At 44.3% G+C, this 14845-nt stretch overlaps 1 protein-coding gene across 2 annotated transcripts; it reads left to right on the forward strand.

The window, feature by feature from the left end:
* Window positions 1–3343: 3343 nt before the first annotated feature.
* Window positions 3344–10887, forward strand: SRD5A3 (steroid 5 alpha-reductase 3). Of its 2 annotated transcripts, XM_063135726.1 has the most exons (5): window positions 3344–3543; window positions 5484–5647; window positions 6359–6553; window positions 8758–8880; window positions 9590–10887. In XM_063135726.1, exons 1-5 carry the CDS (start codon window positions 3344–3346, stop codon window positions 9847–9849), a joined length of 942 nt encoding a protein of 313 aa, XP_062991796.1. In that variant the 3' UTR covers window positions 9850–10887. The 2 variants fall into 2 exon arrangements, with proteins under 2 accessions (XP_062991796.1, XP_062991797.1); XM_063135727.1 differs by lacking the exon at window positions 6359–6553.
* The last annotated feature ends 3958 nt before the right edge of the window (window positions 10888–14845 follow it).

Genomic DNA, 14845 nt, shown 5'->3' on the forward strand with positions numbered 1-14845 from the left:
AAGAACAGCTTCCCAATGAGTTAAGGCAATCAAACTCACCAGACGCACATAACTAGGTGGGACAGATGTAAAAAGCTCCAAAAGTTGCCCAGAAACCATGTTCAGATACCCGTTCCGGGCAAAAGTCTGTATTGTGCAAAATGGGCCGTAATGGCAGCTTCCAAGTGAGGTAACTCAACCAAACTCACCAGATGCACATGACAAGGTGGGACAAATATAGAAAGCTCCAAAAGTTGCCACAAAACCACGTTCCGCTCCCCATTCTGGGCAAAAGTCTGTATTGCGCAAAATGGGCCATAACGACAGCTTCCCAATGAGTTAAGTCAACCAAACTCACCAGACGCACATAACTAGGTGGGGCAGATGTTAGAAACCTCCAAAAGTTGCCCCGAAACCACATTCCGATACCCGTTCTGGGCAAAACTCCCTATTGTGCAAAATGGGACATAACGGCAGCTTCCCAAAGTGGTAACTCAACCAAACTCACCAGATGTACATGACAAGGTGGGACAAATATAGAAAGCTCCAAAAGTTGCCCCGGAACCACGTTCAGATACCCGTTCCGGGCAAAAGTCTGTATTATGCAAAACGGGCCGCAACAGCAGCTTCCAAGTGAGGTAAGTCAACCAAACTCACCAGATGCATATGACAAGGTGGGACAAATATAGAAAGCTCCAAAAGTTGCCCCCAAACCACATTCCGATCCCCGTTTCGGGCAAAAGTCCCTATTGCGCAAAATGGGCCATAACAGCAGCTCCCCAATGTGGTAACTCAACCAAACTCACCAGATGCACATGACAAGGTGGGACAATTATAGAAAGCTCCAAAAGTTGCCCCGGACCCACGTTCAGATACCCGTTCCGGGCAAAAACGTGTATTGCGCAAAATGGGCCGTAACGGCAGCTTCCCAATGAGGTAAGTCAACCAAACTCAACAGACGCATATGACAAGGTGGGACAAATATAGAAAGCTCCAAAAGTTGCCCCGAAACCACGTTCTGAGCAAAAGTCCATATTGCGTAAAATGGGCCGTAACAGCAGCTTCCAAGTGAGGTAAATCAACCAAACTCACCAGACACCTATGACCTACCCTGTGCCTGTTTGCATTCTCTTCCCCTCCTTATTGTTTTACCATGATTTAATTAGAATGTAAGCCTAAGCGGCAGGGTCTTGCTATTTACTGTTTTACTCTGTACAGCACCATGTACATTGATGGTGCTATATAAATAAATAATAATAATAATAATAATAATAATAATAATAATAATAATAATAAAAATAACAACAAGGTGGAATATAGAAAGCTCCAAAAGTTGCCCCCAAACCACGTTCCGATCCCCGTTCCGGGCAAAAGTCCGTATTGTGCAAAATGGGCCGTAACGACAGCTTCCCAGTGAGGTAAATCAACCAAACTCACCAGATGCACATTACTAGGTGGGACAGATATAGAAAGCTCCAAAAGTTGCCCCGAAACCACGTTCCGATCTCCGTTCCAGGCAAAAGCCTGTATTGTGAAAATCGGGCCGTAACGGCAGCTTCCAAGTGAGGTAAGTCAACCAAACTCACCAAACACATATAACACTCACCAAGAGGTATCGGAACGTGGTTTGGGGGCAACTTTTGGAGCTTTCTATATTTGTCCCACCTTGTCATGTGCGTCTGGTGAGTTTGGTTGACTTACCTCATTGGGAAGCTGCCGTTACGGCCCGTTTTGCGCAATATGGGCTTTTGCCCGGAACGAGTATCGGAACGTGGTTTCAGGGCAACTTTTGGAGCTTTCTATATTCCACCTTGTCATATGCGTCTGGTGAGTTTGGTTGACTTATCTCATCGGGAAGCTGCCGTTACAGCCCGTTTTGCGCAATATGCTCTTTTGCCCGGAATGGGTATCTGAACGTGGTTCCGGGGCAATTTTTGGAGCTTATTATATCGGACTCACCTAGTAATGTGTGTCTGGTGAGTTTGGTTAACATACCTTACTTGGAAGCTGCTGTCCCGGCCCATTTTGCTCAATATGCACTATGTGCGGAACGGGTATCGGAACACAGTTTCTTTGCACTTTTTGTGGCTTCTTGCATCCCTGCCATGGAGTTACGCATAACTGGTGAGTTTGGTTGATATCGCTCATTCAGAAGTGGCCGTTCCGGCCATCCCATTCTGTTCTGGATGTTGTTTTGGGAGTTCTGGGGTTAATAGTGATATAATATTGCAATGGTTTTAGTCCTAAATTATTGTTCCCAAGTGTTGCTAACACATGCCACTGTTTTTGGTATGATTTTTTAATATAATGGGGTCGTTCTGGCCTGTTCCGTTCCGGCTTTTACACCGTCCCCCTAAAACTACATATATCAGTGAATGTTTATACATACAAATGAGGAGTAAGCCTTCCGCCACCCCCTCCCCTCGGAGCCTGAGGCATCTTAAAACAGAAGGCACCAAATCAAAGGTACTTCCAGACCAGAATTGAGTTTAAGGTGGCATAATATTCTCTTCTCTCTAACATGCAGAAAGCAGTTATAATTAAAACATGCTCAGTTGTCAGGAAATTCCTGAATCTGTAAAAAAAACACCAAAAAAACCAACAACCCAGCATGACTTGGCAAAACCCGTCATGTTCGTCTAGAAAAACCGCCATGAGCGAGAGATAATAATAATAATAATAATAACAACAACAACAACAACAACAACAACAACAACAACAACAACTACATCGCAGGACCGTTTAAAGCCACACAGTCCTTCCCATAGCAGTAAGGGGATAATGCTCTCTATTGGCATTGGAGGGCAATTTTTTAAACGTGTTAAAACTTTTTTAAAAAATCACTACATTGTCCACATGAAATAAGATCTAAGTTTTTCCCCTGTTTCGTCAAACATTTGTTAACCACAGTTCGGTTAAAATATCTGATTTTTCCCATTGCTTCCTATGAACAGCTTACACTTCCACCCAGGGGACGAAGGGGGGAAAAGAATTAAGTAGATATCGGACAGGGAGGTTTTCAGAAAATAACCATTAAACCTCAACTTGACTTATCTCTTCGGGCGAGAGAACCATCATCGTCTTTATTTTGTGAGTAGCGGACAGCAAAACCAAGAAAGAAAGAAAGAAAGAAAGAAAGAGACGTGTTTCGACGCAAATAGGTAAATATAAAGTTTAAAGGCGGGTCCAAACCCTCTTTGTTTATGTTGATTGGTCAATTGTGTAAAGACAAGACGAAGAACAGCCCGCGGCTGCTAGTCTTCGTTTCCATTGGCTGGTGGAAGGCAAAGAGCTGATTGGTGCCCGTCCTTTTGAAGGGGGGGGGGAGTTGCGGAGCTCTCGCGCATGCGCAGTTGTTCCTACGATGGCTTTGGTTTGGCTGATACTCGCCGCCTGTTTTCTCGCCGCGCTGCTGGCTCTGCGGTTGCCGCAGCTTAAACCTCCACCTGGGTCGGCCTCACTTAGCCTTGCGGGGATCTTCCAAGATCTGATTCGCTACGGGAAGACCAAGACCGGCTGTGGGCAGCGCTCTGTCCGGCTGCAGATCTTCGACGTGCCCAAGAGGTGAATGAAGGGGCTCCGAGAACAGCCTGCCCGAGGGAGTCTCTGCTTGTAGGTTGCTGCCTTGCTCTGACCCCCAGGGCGCAGCCACGGATGCTGTTTTCAGTAGGGTGGGGGACGCCCGTAAATCTGTCGCTGCGGTGCTTCTGGTCATGTGCAGAGTACTTCCTATCATTGAGGGGCCACATCCAGCCCTCGAAAACTGCTTAGTGTGGATAAGGAGCATCTTTTCGTCACGTATTTGAGCCTGATGTGCGATTAAAATCAGTCTTAACACTTGGCAGGATCAGGGTTAAGTCTTGCAGCAACTTAATGACTGACTCATTTCTTTTTGTGGACTTTTGCAGATGCAAATGTATAAGATCAAGACAATTACTTTCTCCCTCCCTCCAGAGCAGGGGTGGGTGATTTTTGTCCTACAACTCCCATCAGCTCTAACTAGCATAGCCAATGGTGATAGCTGATGGGAGTTGTAGGCCAAAATATCTCCTTTAGTTAGATACAGAAATGTAATAAACACATTATCGGACTGCTAATCCTTGTATTGCCAAGTGGCATCATCCATGCACTACAGGGAGGCTTCAGCAGGCTTGGGGAAACTTAGTTTCAAAAGTATGGGAACAGTATGTTATGCAGCCATGGAATGCTGGCTTGGTGGGAGTTGGGGGTGGAATGGAGTATAATAAATTAAATACTGAGTTTAATAAATATTCTGGAAGTGGGTATAGCTGGCTGGCCAGCACCCTAGGCAGAAGCACTTCATGCTACAACTTTTTGTTGCAGCTCTTGTTTGTGTATGTTTATAAGCTGTGAAAAGTCAGGGAAGAGGCCTGCAATATCCTCAAGGTTCTCCATAAATAAAAAGACATATCCCTACCTAGGAGGGAAATTTCTTGTTTTATGTGTCCTGCCTTTAAACCATTCCTCCTCCACCATGGCTTTAGTAGTAGCTTTAAGCATGTCCATATTGGTGTACAAATGCAATGCCAGTTTTGCTTATGGCTTCACAATAACTGGAAGCAATGGAACACATTCAGGCCACCTGACCCTATATGAATATTTGCTAGGAAGCAAATTTCTCTAAATTCAGCAGGATTTACTCTTGAACATAGGATTGCAGCCTAATTATATCGTTAGTAGAAAATGAACAAATTGGATTACTATTTTGTATCTGGGTAGAAAAAAAGAAATGTCCTGGACAGAATTCCAGGCAGATTGGATAAACCTGTTTAAACTTTACTAAACGTCTAGAAATAGTTTCACTGTATGAACGTGAAACAATCTCATTTACTTTGAAATTAAGGCATATATTCTGTGCTAAGCGTAAGAAGAGCATACTAAATTAGACCAAAGGCCTATATAGACCTGCATTCTGTTCCCACCGTTACAAATGGGTTGCTTGTGAGAAGCCCAGAAGCACGACTTGAGCACAATTCCAAACTCCCTCTTATGCTTTGCAGCAACTGGTATGCAGAGGCACACTGCCTCTGATACTGGAGGTAGCACATAATTATCAGGAGGAGGAGCCATTGATAGCCTTATCATCCATGAGTTTGTCTAACCCCCTTTTAAAGCTATCCAAATTGGTGGCCGTCACTACATCTTGTGGTAGTGAATTCCATAGTGTATGAAGAAGAACTTCCTTTTGTCTGTCCCGAATCTCCTATTACTTGTTTCAGTGGGGCCTTCCTATTGTAGGTTTCCATGTTAGATGAGCAAAGCAGCGCAATGAAAGTAGCAAAGAAACATCTTACAGCTGCCACGTGAGTCAACAGTTGACTTTTGGCTATTCTGTGCCATTGAATGGTGCCAGATAGTGTTGTAAAATTTCTTGTGTGGAGGCCATGCCAAATGAAGGAAAGCTGGTAGACTGTTGAGACAGGGAGAATTTGGTCATCCTTTTGGCAGGTAACATAGTAAGTTGACGATGCTTCTTTCTGCAGGTGGTTCACTCACTTCTATGTTGTGTCTGTGACCTGGAACGGCTTCCTGCTACTGTTGCTTATCCTAAGCCTACCTGCATCATGGTCCTTTCCTATTTGGCTTCAGGACTTGCTCAGTGTTCTTAATGGAATATTGTACGACCTCAAGGACAGTTCTGCGAATGGTATGAACTCTTGTTTCTAATAGGAAGGTACAATCTTTGTATTCCCACTAGCACATTTTACTTTTTGAGCAGAAGATATTCGCAGTTGTACCTTTTGGCACTGCTACCTATCTGAATTTACTTTTGAGATGGCAATGCCTGATATAGGTAATTCTGTACCACTTGAGAATGCAGATGGGGCGGTGTGTGTGCTTATATTTGAATGTTCTTTCATGTAAAATAATAATTCCTTGCATGTCCAAGGAATGGCTAGGGTTGAACCCTCCCCACAGCTTTTCACACGCTGGGCATCCTTGTTGATGTTGAGCATTCAGACATGCAATCTTGCACTTTAGTTATCAATTCCTACCATATCACAGGAAGCTGTAACACTTTCTGAATTGGTAAATTTTGCCCTAGAATAATTTCGTGGCAAGTTCATGTCTTGCAACTGGGGTGGAAGAAATTCTTTTCTTTCAGACTATTTACTGCTCTGATCAGATGAAAGCTAAATGTGCAGTAAAGAAACAACTTCTAAAGTGTCTAATGCCCTAAACTAAGACTTGTTCTACCGATATTCTAAGGACTTAGATTTCTGCATGCTAACTTGAGCTTTCTCTATGAATCCTGCTGTTTTATCTGTCTTCTAATGATAATGTCATTGTGGCTGAATTTGGTATGTTTGGTTGAAGCGAGCAGTTGTAGACACAGCAACCTGTGTTGGATTTCTAGGTGGCGAGTGTTCATCTGCTTTCCTGGTATGCCTTTTGGTCTGGTTAAACAGCTGTAGACGGTTAAGAGAGTGTCTTCACATCAGCGTATTCTCCAGCGGTGTCCTGCATCTTGTACAGTACTGCTTTGGGCTCTGCTACTATGTTCTGGTGGGCTTAACAGTGATAAGTCAAGTGCCAGCCAATGTCAGGGAAGGTAAGCAATTGTTTGTTCGTTTCCTTCCACTGGAGTAGATCAGTCTAAGGCCAGTCTAAACATCACAGCAAAATGGAACATGGGAGTGTAGCAAGTGATCTCCCTGGGTGAGTCAGACCATTGGTCCATCTTCTTCAGCACTATTGGCACTGATTGATCCCAGGGTTTGGGGTCTTTTCCCAACCTTCCTTAGAGATGGCCAGGGATTGAACCTAGGAGCTTCTGTGTGCAAAGCATGTGCTTGACTGCTGAGCTATGGCCCTTCCATTTCAAATGAACCGGTGTTGGTGGGAGAGTCCTGAAATCCGTGGCATGTACTGGACTAATTTCTGAGTGCTGCTCCATCTGAAACAAAACAAGTTCCCTTCAAGCATAAAACAAGCACATCAGGGAAAGAGGTAGCTCCACCCTTTCCTGTTGTACTAATCTTTTGCTTGCAGGAAGTGTTTTTACATAGATGAGCATTAAAACAAACAGCATGATCTCCCACCTGTAGTCTGTTCATTCTACTGCAAGACAATCCATATGCATGTAACCCTGCTGAATTTAGGATAGTAAATGCTTTGAAGTCTGAATCCTGGGTGTACTTCAAATGCCAGATTTAGGATAGGATGCCTGATGTCTCATATCTCTCTCATGTGCTATCTTGGATCAAGTGGTTTTCATGGGCATGGAGAATCTACTTCTGCACTTAGGACAGGCTCTTCAGATTGTGGTGTCCTTAAATATTTTTTCACCTTAATATTGTGGGCCTGTTTCTACATGTGAGCCTCCATTTCTGTTGGTTCTCAAGCACCAGTGATGGGAAGACTCCTCCAGTGTAGGAAGCCACAAGTGAAACACAACCACCATTTATTAGGACCAACTAAACATTTGCTCAAACTGGTTTGAAATAGTTAATTAAGTAGAACTTCATTGCATTACCCTTGCATGTAATTTGTGTAAGCACATTGGTTTTAAGCCACAAATATTTTTCACAGAAGAATTGAGGGTGGGGGGAGAGATCTGTACTGCTTCTGTGAGTTTTGGGGTAGTGCACATTGCCGTGGTGGGATTTTTTTTCTTCCAATTTATAAAGAAATGCACCGTGTTAGATACAAACTAAAATTCTTGAGATTTTTACAAGTGTCTGTGGGCTACTACTTCATTAAAATGCCCTTTATGTAACAGTCTCCACATTAGTTACCAGTTCTGCAGACAGATCCAATAAAATAAGGTTGTTAGGCTTCAATCCTATACAGACACTTACCTAGAAGTCCCATTGAACTCAATAGGACTTACTTCTGGGTAGACATGCATAGGATTGCATTCATTGCTGTGAGTGTTGATGTGCCAGTCCTCTTAGCTCAGATGCTACTTAATTCTTTGCCACCAGTCATCTTGCTTGCATTGGATTAGGGATGCTGAAACTCAGGCCCGCAGTCTAAATCTGTTCAACCTTGGATCTTAATCCACCCCTCCAGGGATCCCCAGAAGACCACACACCCTTCCCATGTGGTTTCTCGTCCCCGTCCCCCCGTCCCCATGCTAAAAGGCTGAAATACCTAAGGCTTATTTACTGGCAATACCAGCCTTAAGCTAAAACATACTGATACTTCGGCGTATTTGGCACTTTGGCCCCACCCCTTTTGCCATCAGCTCTTCCCACCACTGGAATGTGGTCCCAGAGAGCTTCTCTGAAATGGATTTCAGCCTTTGAGCTGAAAGAGGTTCAACGCCCCGCCCCCACATAAGAGAGTAAGAACAGCTTAGCAACTGTACAGGTGTGGTTGTATACCGGGACTCTAGAGCAGAATGTGGTACTTTCTGTACCTTGAACCTGACATAACAGCATCTTCCAAGATGAGACCTATAATTGGATGAAATGCTTGGGATAACTACTTGAAAAAATATATAGATATTAGATTCTGGTCCTTGTAGAAATGCTATGTAACTACAAAGGAGAAGGCTTTCCCAATAGTGATGCCCAGGATTTGAAACACCGTCCCTGAGGGAGTGCAGCTGGTGCCTCCTTTACAAGATTTTAGGTGCCTGGTTAAAACATCCTTATTTACCCAGTCATTTTAAATGTATATAACACTTCTCCATTGTTTCTGTGCTGCCTCTTACTGTGGTATGATAATGTTTCATTGTATACGACCCTGATGTCTGAATTTTATAAATGTTCTAAGTAAATCAATATATCCTATTTCTGCATAATTCAGGGAAAGCTTACCAGCTCACAGTGTGCTGGTACCATGTCTTAGGACTCCTGATGTTCATTTGGGCCTCTCTCCACCAACACAGATGTCATGTGATTCTAGCTAACCTTAGAAAAAATAAATCAGGTAAGTTATCTTGCGGCCTGTCTAGTCCACTTTGTGTGTGTATGCGGATGTATTCATTCCAAGGTCAACAATTACTACAGCACTTGCCACATCCACAGTCTATCCCTCAAACATTTAGGCCCATCGGACACATGACAACAGCAGCTGTATCTGACTCATGTATAAAGTGGGGAAGGAGGTCCCCACTAAAAGCTTTCTTCCTTTGTGGTTGAAGAAAGCAAGGCACAGAACTGGCTATACTGAAGCAGGTGGTGTTGACTAGCTTTAAAAAGAACTGAAATTGGGTTAATTTGGCTTCTTGGATTGCTATCCCTCCTGTCGGCCAAGGTACAGTTGAGCCCCTGAGACAGGTCCAGTTAGAAGGGAACCTACTGCTCAATCTGGAATGTTGTGGGATATAGTTAGCAGGAAGCAGTGGAGGCTGGTGACTCTGATGTCAGAGAAGCGGTGAATCAGCTCCGAATTTCAGCCAGAACTCTGAAGGAGCAATCCAAACACCTTGGATAGATTTCTGGCTGAAACCTGGAGCAGATTTGCCATCCCACTGACATCAGAGCCACCAGTCTCCACTGGTAGGAAGGAAGTGATTTAAACTTTACTTAAGTCTTCCTGCCTGCAAATCATAAAGGTACTGGGGGAAGCTAGTGGTATTTCAACCTGGCTGCTCAGCTAGACAAGGCTAACCACTGTGTTTCCTTTTTGTTTTCAGGAAATGTGGTTCACTTGAACCACAGCATTCCCTTTGGCGACTGGTTTGAAATGGTGTCTGGCCCGCATTACTTGGCTGAGCTCCTGATATACATCTCTATGGCCGTCACGTTTGGATTGAACAATTTCACCTGGTGGCTGGTTGTGGCCTATGTTGTCTTTAGTCAGGCTCTGTCTGCTGTCTTGAGCCATGAATATTACCTGAGAAACTTTAAGGACTATCCAAAGTGTCGGAAAGCGTACATACCCTTTCTTCTTTAGGCTGTTAATTTTAAATAGCTTGGGAATCCCATTGAGAAGGGAAATAGAAATTGGAGGTCCGCAGGGATCATGGTTGTTTTCAACAGAGGATTTGACTGAAATTTATTGTTAACCGGCCAGAGAGCTTTGGCTTTTGGGCAGTATAGAAATGTAATGAATAAAAATTGAATTGGTGCAGATCATCAGCTTGGGTTTGGTGTCCGGGTTGAAGCAGACAGCTTCCAAATCGGTACGAGGAGGATTTTTCGAAGCACCTAGTCAGGAGCTGAGTTGAATCTAATCTAACATCTGTTCTGAGGCAAGTCCTATTGAGTTCAATGTGTTTTACTCTCAGATAAGTATATAGGATTGCAGCTATATACCATGGGTACAGAACTGCTTTGGGATGGGGGTGCTGAAAAACACTCCACCCTGCCCATCGCAGTAGGCTGGATGACATCAGGAGGTGTGACCCCTTCTCCTGATAGCCACCCCCTTTTTTCCTTCATTCTGGAAAAAGACAAGGAGAAAGACACCTAGGCCTGTGAAGAACAGGACCCTGTTATTTCCAGTCTCCCTAAAAGAATTTCATCAGCTCAGGGTTAGCTAACAAAATACACAGACAGCACCTGGTCGTATGTTATCTCAAACCCTTGGAGCCAGGCCTGAGACTCAAGGCTGCGGCTAACTGGGGGAAAACTGATTTCAGTTGGTTCAGTGGGAAAGCAAGACCTGCCAGGGAGGGGGCTAGGAGGAGAAGCTCGCCTCATGATTAGCAGAGACCCATCAGCCAAGCCAGCCAGGGCTTGGGGATAAGAAGAAGGGCTTTGAAAATGGCGTTGTCTCCCAGGTGGCCTTACTGCATGAGGTGGGGCTGCTAGGGCTAACTGACTGGAGGGGAGGCCCTATACGTGGTAAAATATAGATCAGGGCAGGTTTTGTTATTTTGCTAGGGTGTAATTGGTGAAGGCGCTCTGTTTTATTGAATTTTACTGCATTGCTGCTCTTATTCCTTTTATCCTTTTTTTAAACCCCATTTTATTTATTTTACCTTCCCTAAATAAACTGCTTTAAAGCTTCAAAGTTGGCATGTTTATTTCAAGGTAACTCCTAGTGCAGGCCAGTGCTTGCTGGTTGAAGGTGGGTGGTTGGGTGGCTAGTTGGGGATTCATCTGGTCTACCTTGCAGGGAGAGCATGACCACTGCACTCTTCACCAGGCCAACCTGTATCCCTGCTTCTATCTCCAATCTGAGATTGGCACTAGCAGCAGGGATGCCCATGGAGGACTGGGGCTTGAATCCTAAGCCCCACCTCCTGGAACCCAAAGAGGCTGTGGGGGCCAGCAGGGAGGGCCCTGCTGGCTGGAGGTTCTACACCCCTGCTATATACACTTAACTGAGAAAAAAGCCCCACTAGACACAATAGGACTAACTTCCAAGTAAACGTGCATAGGATTGTGCTGTAAAAGTGACATATGCTGGGTTTTCTTTCCATTATGCTGGAATCCTAAAGACACTTTTTCCTTGTATACCTGTGAGGCTTCAAGGGTCATGGTATTATCTCCTAGGTATTCCTGGTTGCCTAGCAGCAACAGCCAGCCACTATAGGGATGGTTAAAGAGAAGAAAATGGATTTGGGAAAGGGGCTATTTAAATGAATCCAAGATTCTGAAGGAGGAGGAAGAGGTGGGGCAGAAGCACAGGATAAAAACCTGAAGGCTAGAAGCTCGGGGGAAGAGGACAGATGGAGCTGGAGTAAAGAGGCTCAGGAAGAGTGGCTGGGAGGTAAAGAAGGAGATAGGAGGAAAGGGAGAAGAGTAGTTGGGCTTCCTGGAAGGTCAGGGACCTACAGCAGAGGTGGGGCTACTAGCAAACACAGAAGAGAGCTACTTGTGCAGTCAGCAGGCCACGGAACAGGTGGATGAGATGAAGCTCTACTGGGATTTCTATCAAGTCCTTTTGATATAGTATAAGACAAATAAGCTAGTTTGATAAGGATGACTGACCATCCACATCAATCTGACATTGCTAGAAGGGCCATGGGCCATCTGTTGATAAGGTATAATGGAGAATTTTTCTTAGATCGGTCTTTGTTTTGATTTAGAATTTTCCCAACTGCTGATTGGTCACGATGTTACTGTGTATAAATATACCTGCTTTTCACACTGCCAGGAGAGAAGTTCGTTGTCTGTAGGACTTTCCCCATACAGCTGTATTACGCTCAATAAAACAGAGTTGCCTTACAACCAAAGTGGATTTTTATCCTTGACAATTTTGGGGCTCGTCCAGGATGAGCACACCTTGAGAGAAGAAAACCCAGGGCCCTCCAGATGTCGTTTGACCGCAGTTCCCAGCATCCCTGACTATTAACCATGGTGGCTGGAGCTAATGGGACTTGGAGCCCACTAACATCTTGAGGGCCAGAGGTTCTCCTCCCCTGCCCTATAGGCTCTGCTGGTGCAACCCATTTTGGCTGTGCCCTGCTCTCTACTTGTATCTATCAAGGGTCTCAATCCAGCCCTCTGGGATTCTCCAGGTGGCCCCTACCCCAACCACTGGCGATTTAGTGGTTTCCTGGCTTTTGTGCAGTTTTTCCTGATCGTATAAGGTTGAAATGCTTCTCCTAAGGCTTAATTACTGGCAATAAGGGCTTTAAGCGAAAATATGTTGTATTTCGGTCCCAGCTCTTTCGTCCTTGCACTATTGCCTTTGGCTCCACCCACCCCTGGAATCCCTCCCCCCAGCTCTTCTATGGAATGGAATTTGGGCCCTAGGCTGGAAGAGGTTCAACACCCCTGTTCTCCGGTCACTTGATGGAAGTCATTGCTTACTTTCCAGAGCATAATTGCTTATTATAATAACTGAACATGTATCTAGATTTGTAATAGAAGCCAGTCTTAAAGGGAGGCTTCACTTAATTCTCTGTCACATTTGGTGCTTTTCATGACAGGAACTGGGCTTGGTGCCCAAGCAGCCACCTGGCTTTGCTTCAAGGCTTTTAAACACTGGCAGCATTCTGGGTGCAATCAATAGACTTGTAAACAGAAAAAAATGACTGATTCTGTCAAGTTGTTTGGCAAAGGTTGGCAGGCAGAGATCTGTGAAAAAGCCTCAAATACGCTTGCCCTTACGGCTCTTCAATCCACCTATTAGCCAGTGATACAGAATGCCATTCTTAGCTCTAGATCTCCAAAATGCATGGTCAGAAGTTGCTGAAGTGAGCAGGGCTTGTGTCAACATAGCACTTTGCGCTCTGGAGTCAGACTTTCTAGGTTGCTGAGGTTGCAGTTCTCTAACTGCTTACTTCATCATAACAGTAACAAACAATGATGTGGGTGGAGCTACTATAGAGTAAGTAGGGTAAGATTTGCAGATGTATTGAATAGCTGCTCAATCACAAAATAGTATCAGAAAACGTTTACACCACTAAACTTTCAGCCCAATCTATGTATGTTTACTTGGGAGTGAGTTCCACTGGCCACAATCTAGCTTTAGTGATGAGTAAAGATGTTAACATGTAACTAATTCTATGAGAATATGGAAGGGGATGCACATTTGAAAGCAAATCTGAACAGGTGTGCCGTACAATGCAATGCAATGCAGATAACTGCAACCTTCCACATTCAGATGTACATCTGAAAACAGAGAGCTGTTTTATGCCCACAGTTTGCAATCCCAGTAAGTAATGTATCATATGTTCAGGCTAGATGCAAATCTCCTTCATGGGATCAGGGTAACTAAGTTCAATGGGACATTTTACTAAGAAAGTATGCACTGGATTGTAACCATACTGACGCAACTGATCACACGTGCATTACTTGACGTCTCATCACTTGATTTGACAATATACTCAGTCTTGCATATGGATTATCTCCATGGAAAACTATTGTGTTTGAGGTGACATCAGGTCATATGAAAGTTCTACTTGTGAGGATTCATCTATGATGGTTTGCATCCATGTAAAAATCATGGTGTTGTGAAAAACCAGAGGGCTTCAAAACCTTTCCAGATCATAAAAATTACCTGGGTTGAAAATACAAGATACTCTTAAATCAGAAGCCATACGGTAGGTAAAAGTGTTGTTGCTCCCCGAATTAAAGTCAGTGACAAGAACCGGCTTGACTGCATGTATGAACCAACATGAATGAAAACGATCGGCGCATCATCTCCTATGACGTCTATTTTCCTGAAATCCTCAAGTCTTCACATTGTGTTGGTTACTGCCAAGAACCCCATTTTTAACTGCTAAAAAACACTGTAAAAGAAGTCCATTAAGTAGAATGCAAGCATTAATGGGACTTATTATATATGCTATAAGTCAAATTATTTTAAAGTGACTGATTTGGAAGTTAGGCAGAATTATTGGTCCTCAGTTATTTCTGGCGTTAGGCAGAATTATTGGTCCTCAGTTGTTAATTTCTTATTATAATAATAATAAAGAAGAGGCAGGTCGGAGGCTATGAGAACAGTCCCTTGAACATCTCAGTTGCTCTTTTCTGCACTTTCCCCAAATTCTACAATATCCTTTTTTTTAGGGATGGAAACCAGAACCGTACACAGTATTATATGCAGAACTTGGTCGTATACATTTTCTCCCGTGTTGAGGAGGGTGTGAGATATTAGACATTAGACATCGTCAGACCAGGAAACATTAAACCCGCCTCTCTTATCTTATTACTCTCCCAATTTCTCCTGGGTCACAGCAGACTTCAGGAGAGCCCAGCTATTTCCTCTTCCAGAAAGCCACGTGGAGTTCCTGTTATCCGGAAGGAGAGCGACAAAGGTGGGGAGAGAGCGTCACGCGACACAGGTGGGTGCGTGGGTGGGTGGCGGCCTGTCTCACTCTCCCCCCGCCCTGGCCGTACGAGCCCAGCTTTCTTCTCCCTAACGAAGGAATCTTTCAAACTTGCTTGCTCCGACGCACTGGCAGAGCGAGCGACGAGGTGCCCAATCAGAGGTAGCTCTGGAACGGGGGCGGGACGTCTCTAGGTCTTCGGTGGCGTGGCGGAAAGAAGAG

The sequence above is a fragment of the Elgaria multicarinata genome, chromosome 10 (genome assembly GCF_023053635.1).
Source record: "Elgaria multicarinata webbii isolate HBS135686 ecotype San Diego chromosome 10, rElgMul1.1.pri, whole genome shotgun sequence".
In the NCBI taxonomy this organism is placed as follows: Eukaryota; Metazoa; Chordata; class Lepidosauria; order Squamata; family Anguidae; genus Elgaria; species Elgaria multicarinata.

What these genes read in the sequence shown, in the direction of transcription:
- SRD5A3 (XM_063135726.1), top strand. Translation starts at nt 3,344, where the DNA reads ATGGCTTTGGTTTGGCTGATACTCGCCGCCTGTTTTCTCGCCGCGCTG. An exon ending in ATCTTCGACGTGCCCAAGAG is followed by an intron (nt 3,544 to 5,483) that starts GTGAATGAAGGG and finishes TTCTTTCTGCAG; the next exon opens with GTGGTTCACTCACTTCTATG. An exon ending in CCTTAGAAAAAATAAATCAG is followed by an intron (nt 8,881 to 9,589) that starts GTAAGTTATCTT and finishes TTTTGTTTTCAG; the next exon opens with GAAATGTGGTTCACTTGAAC.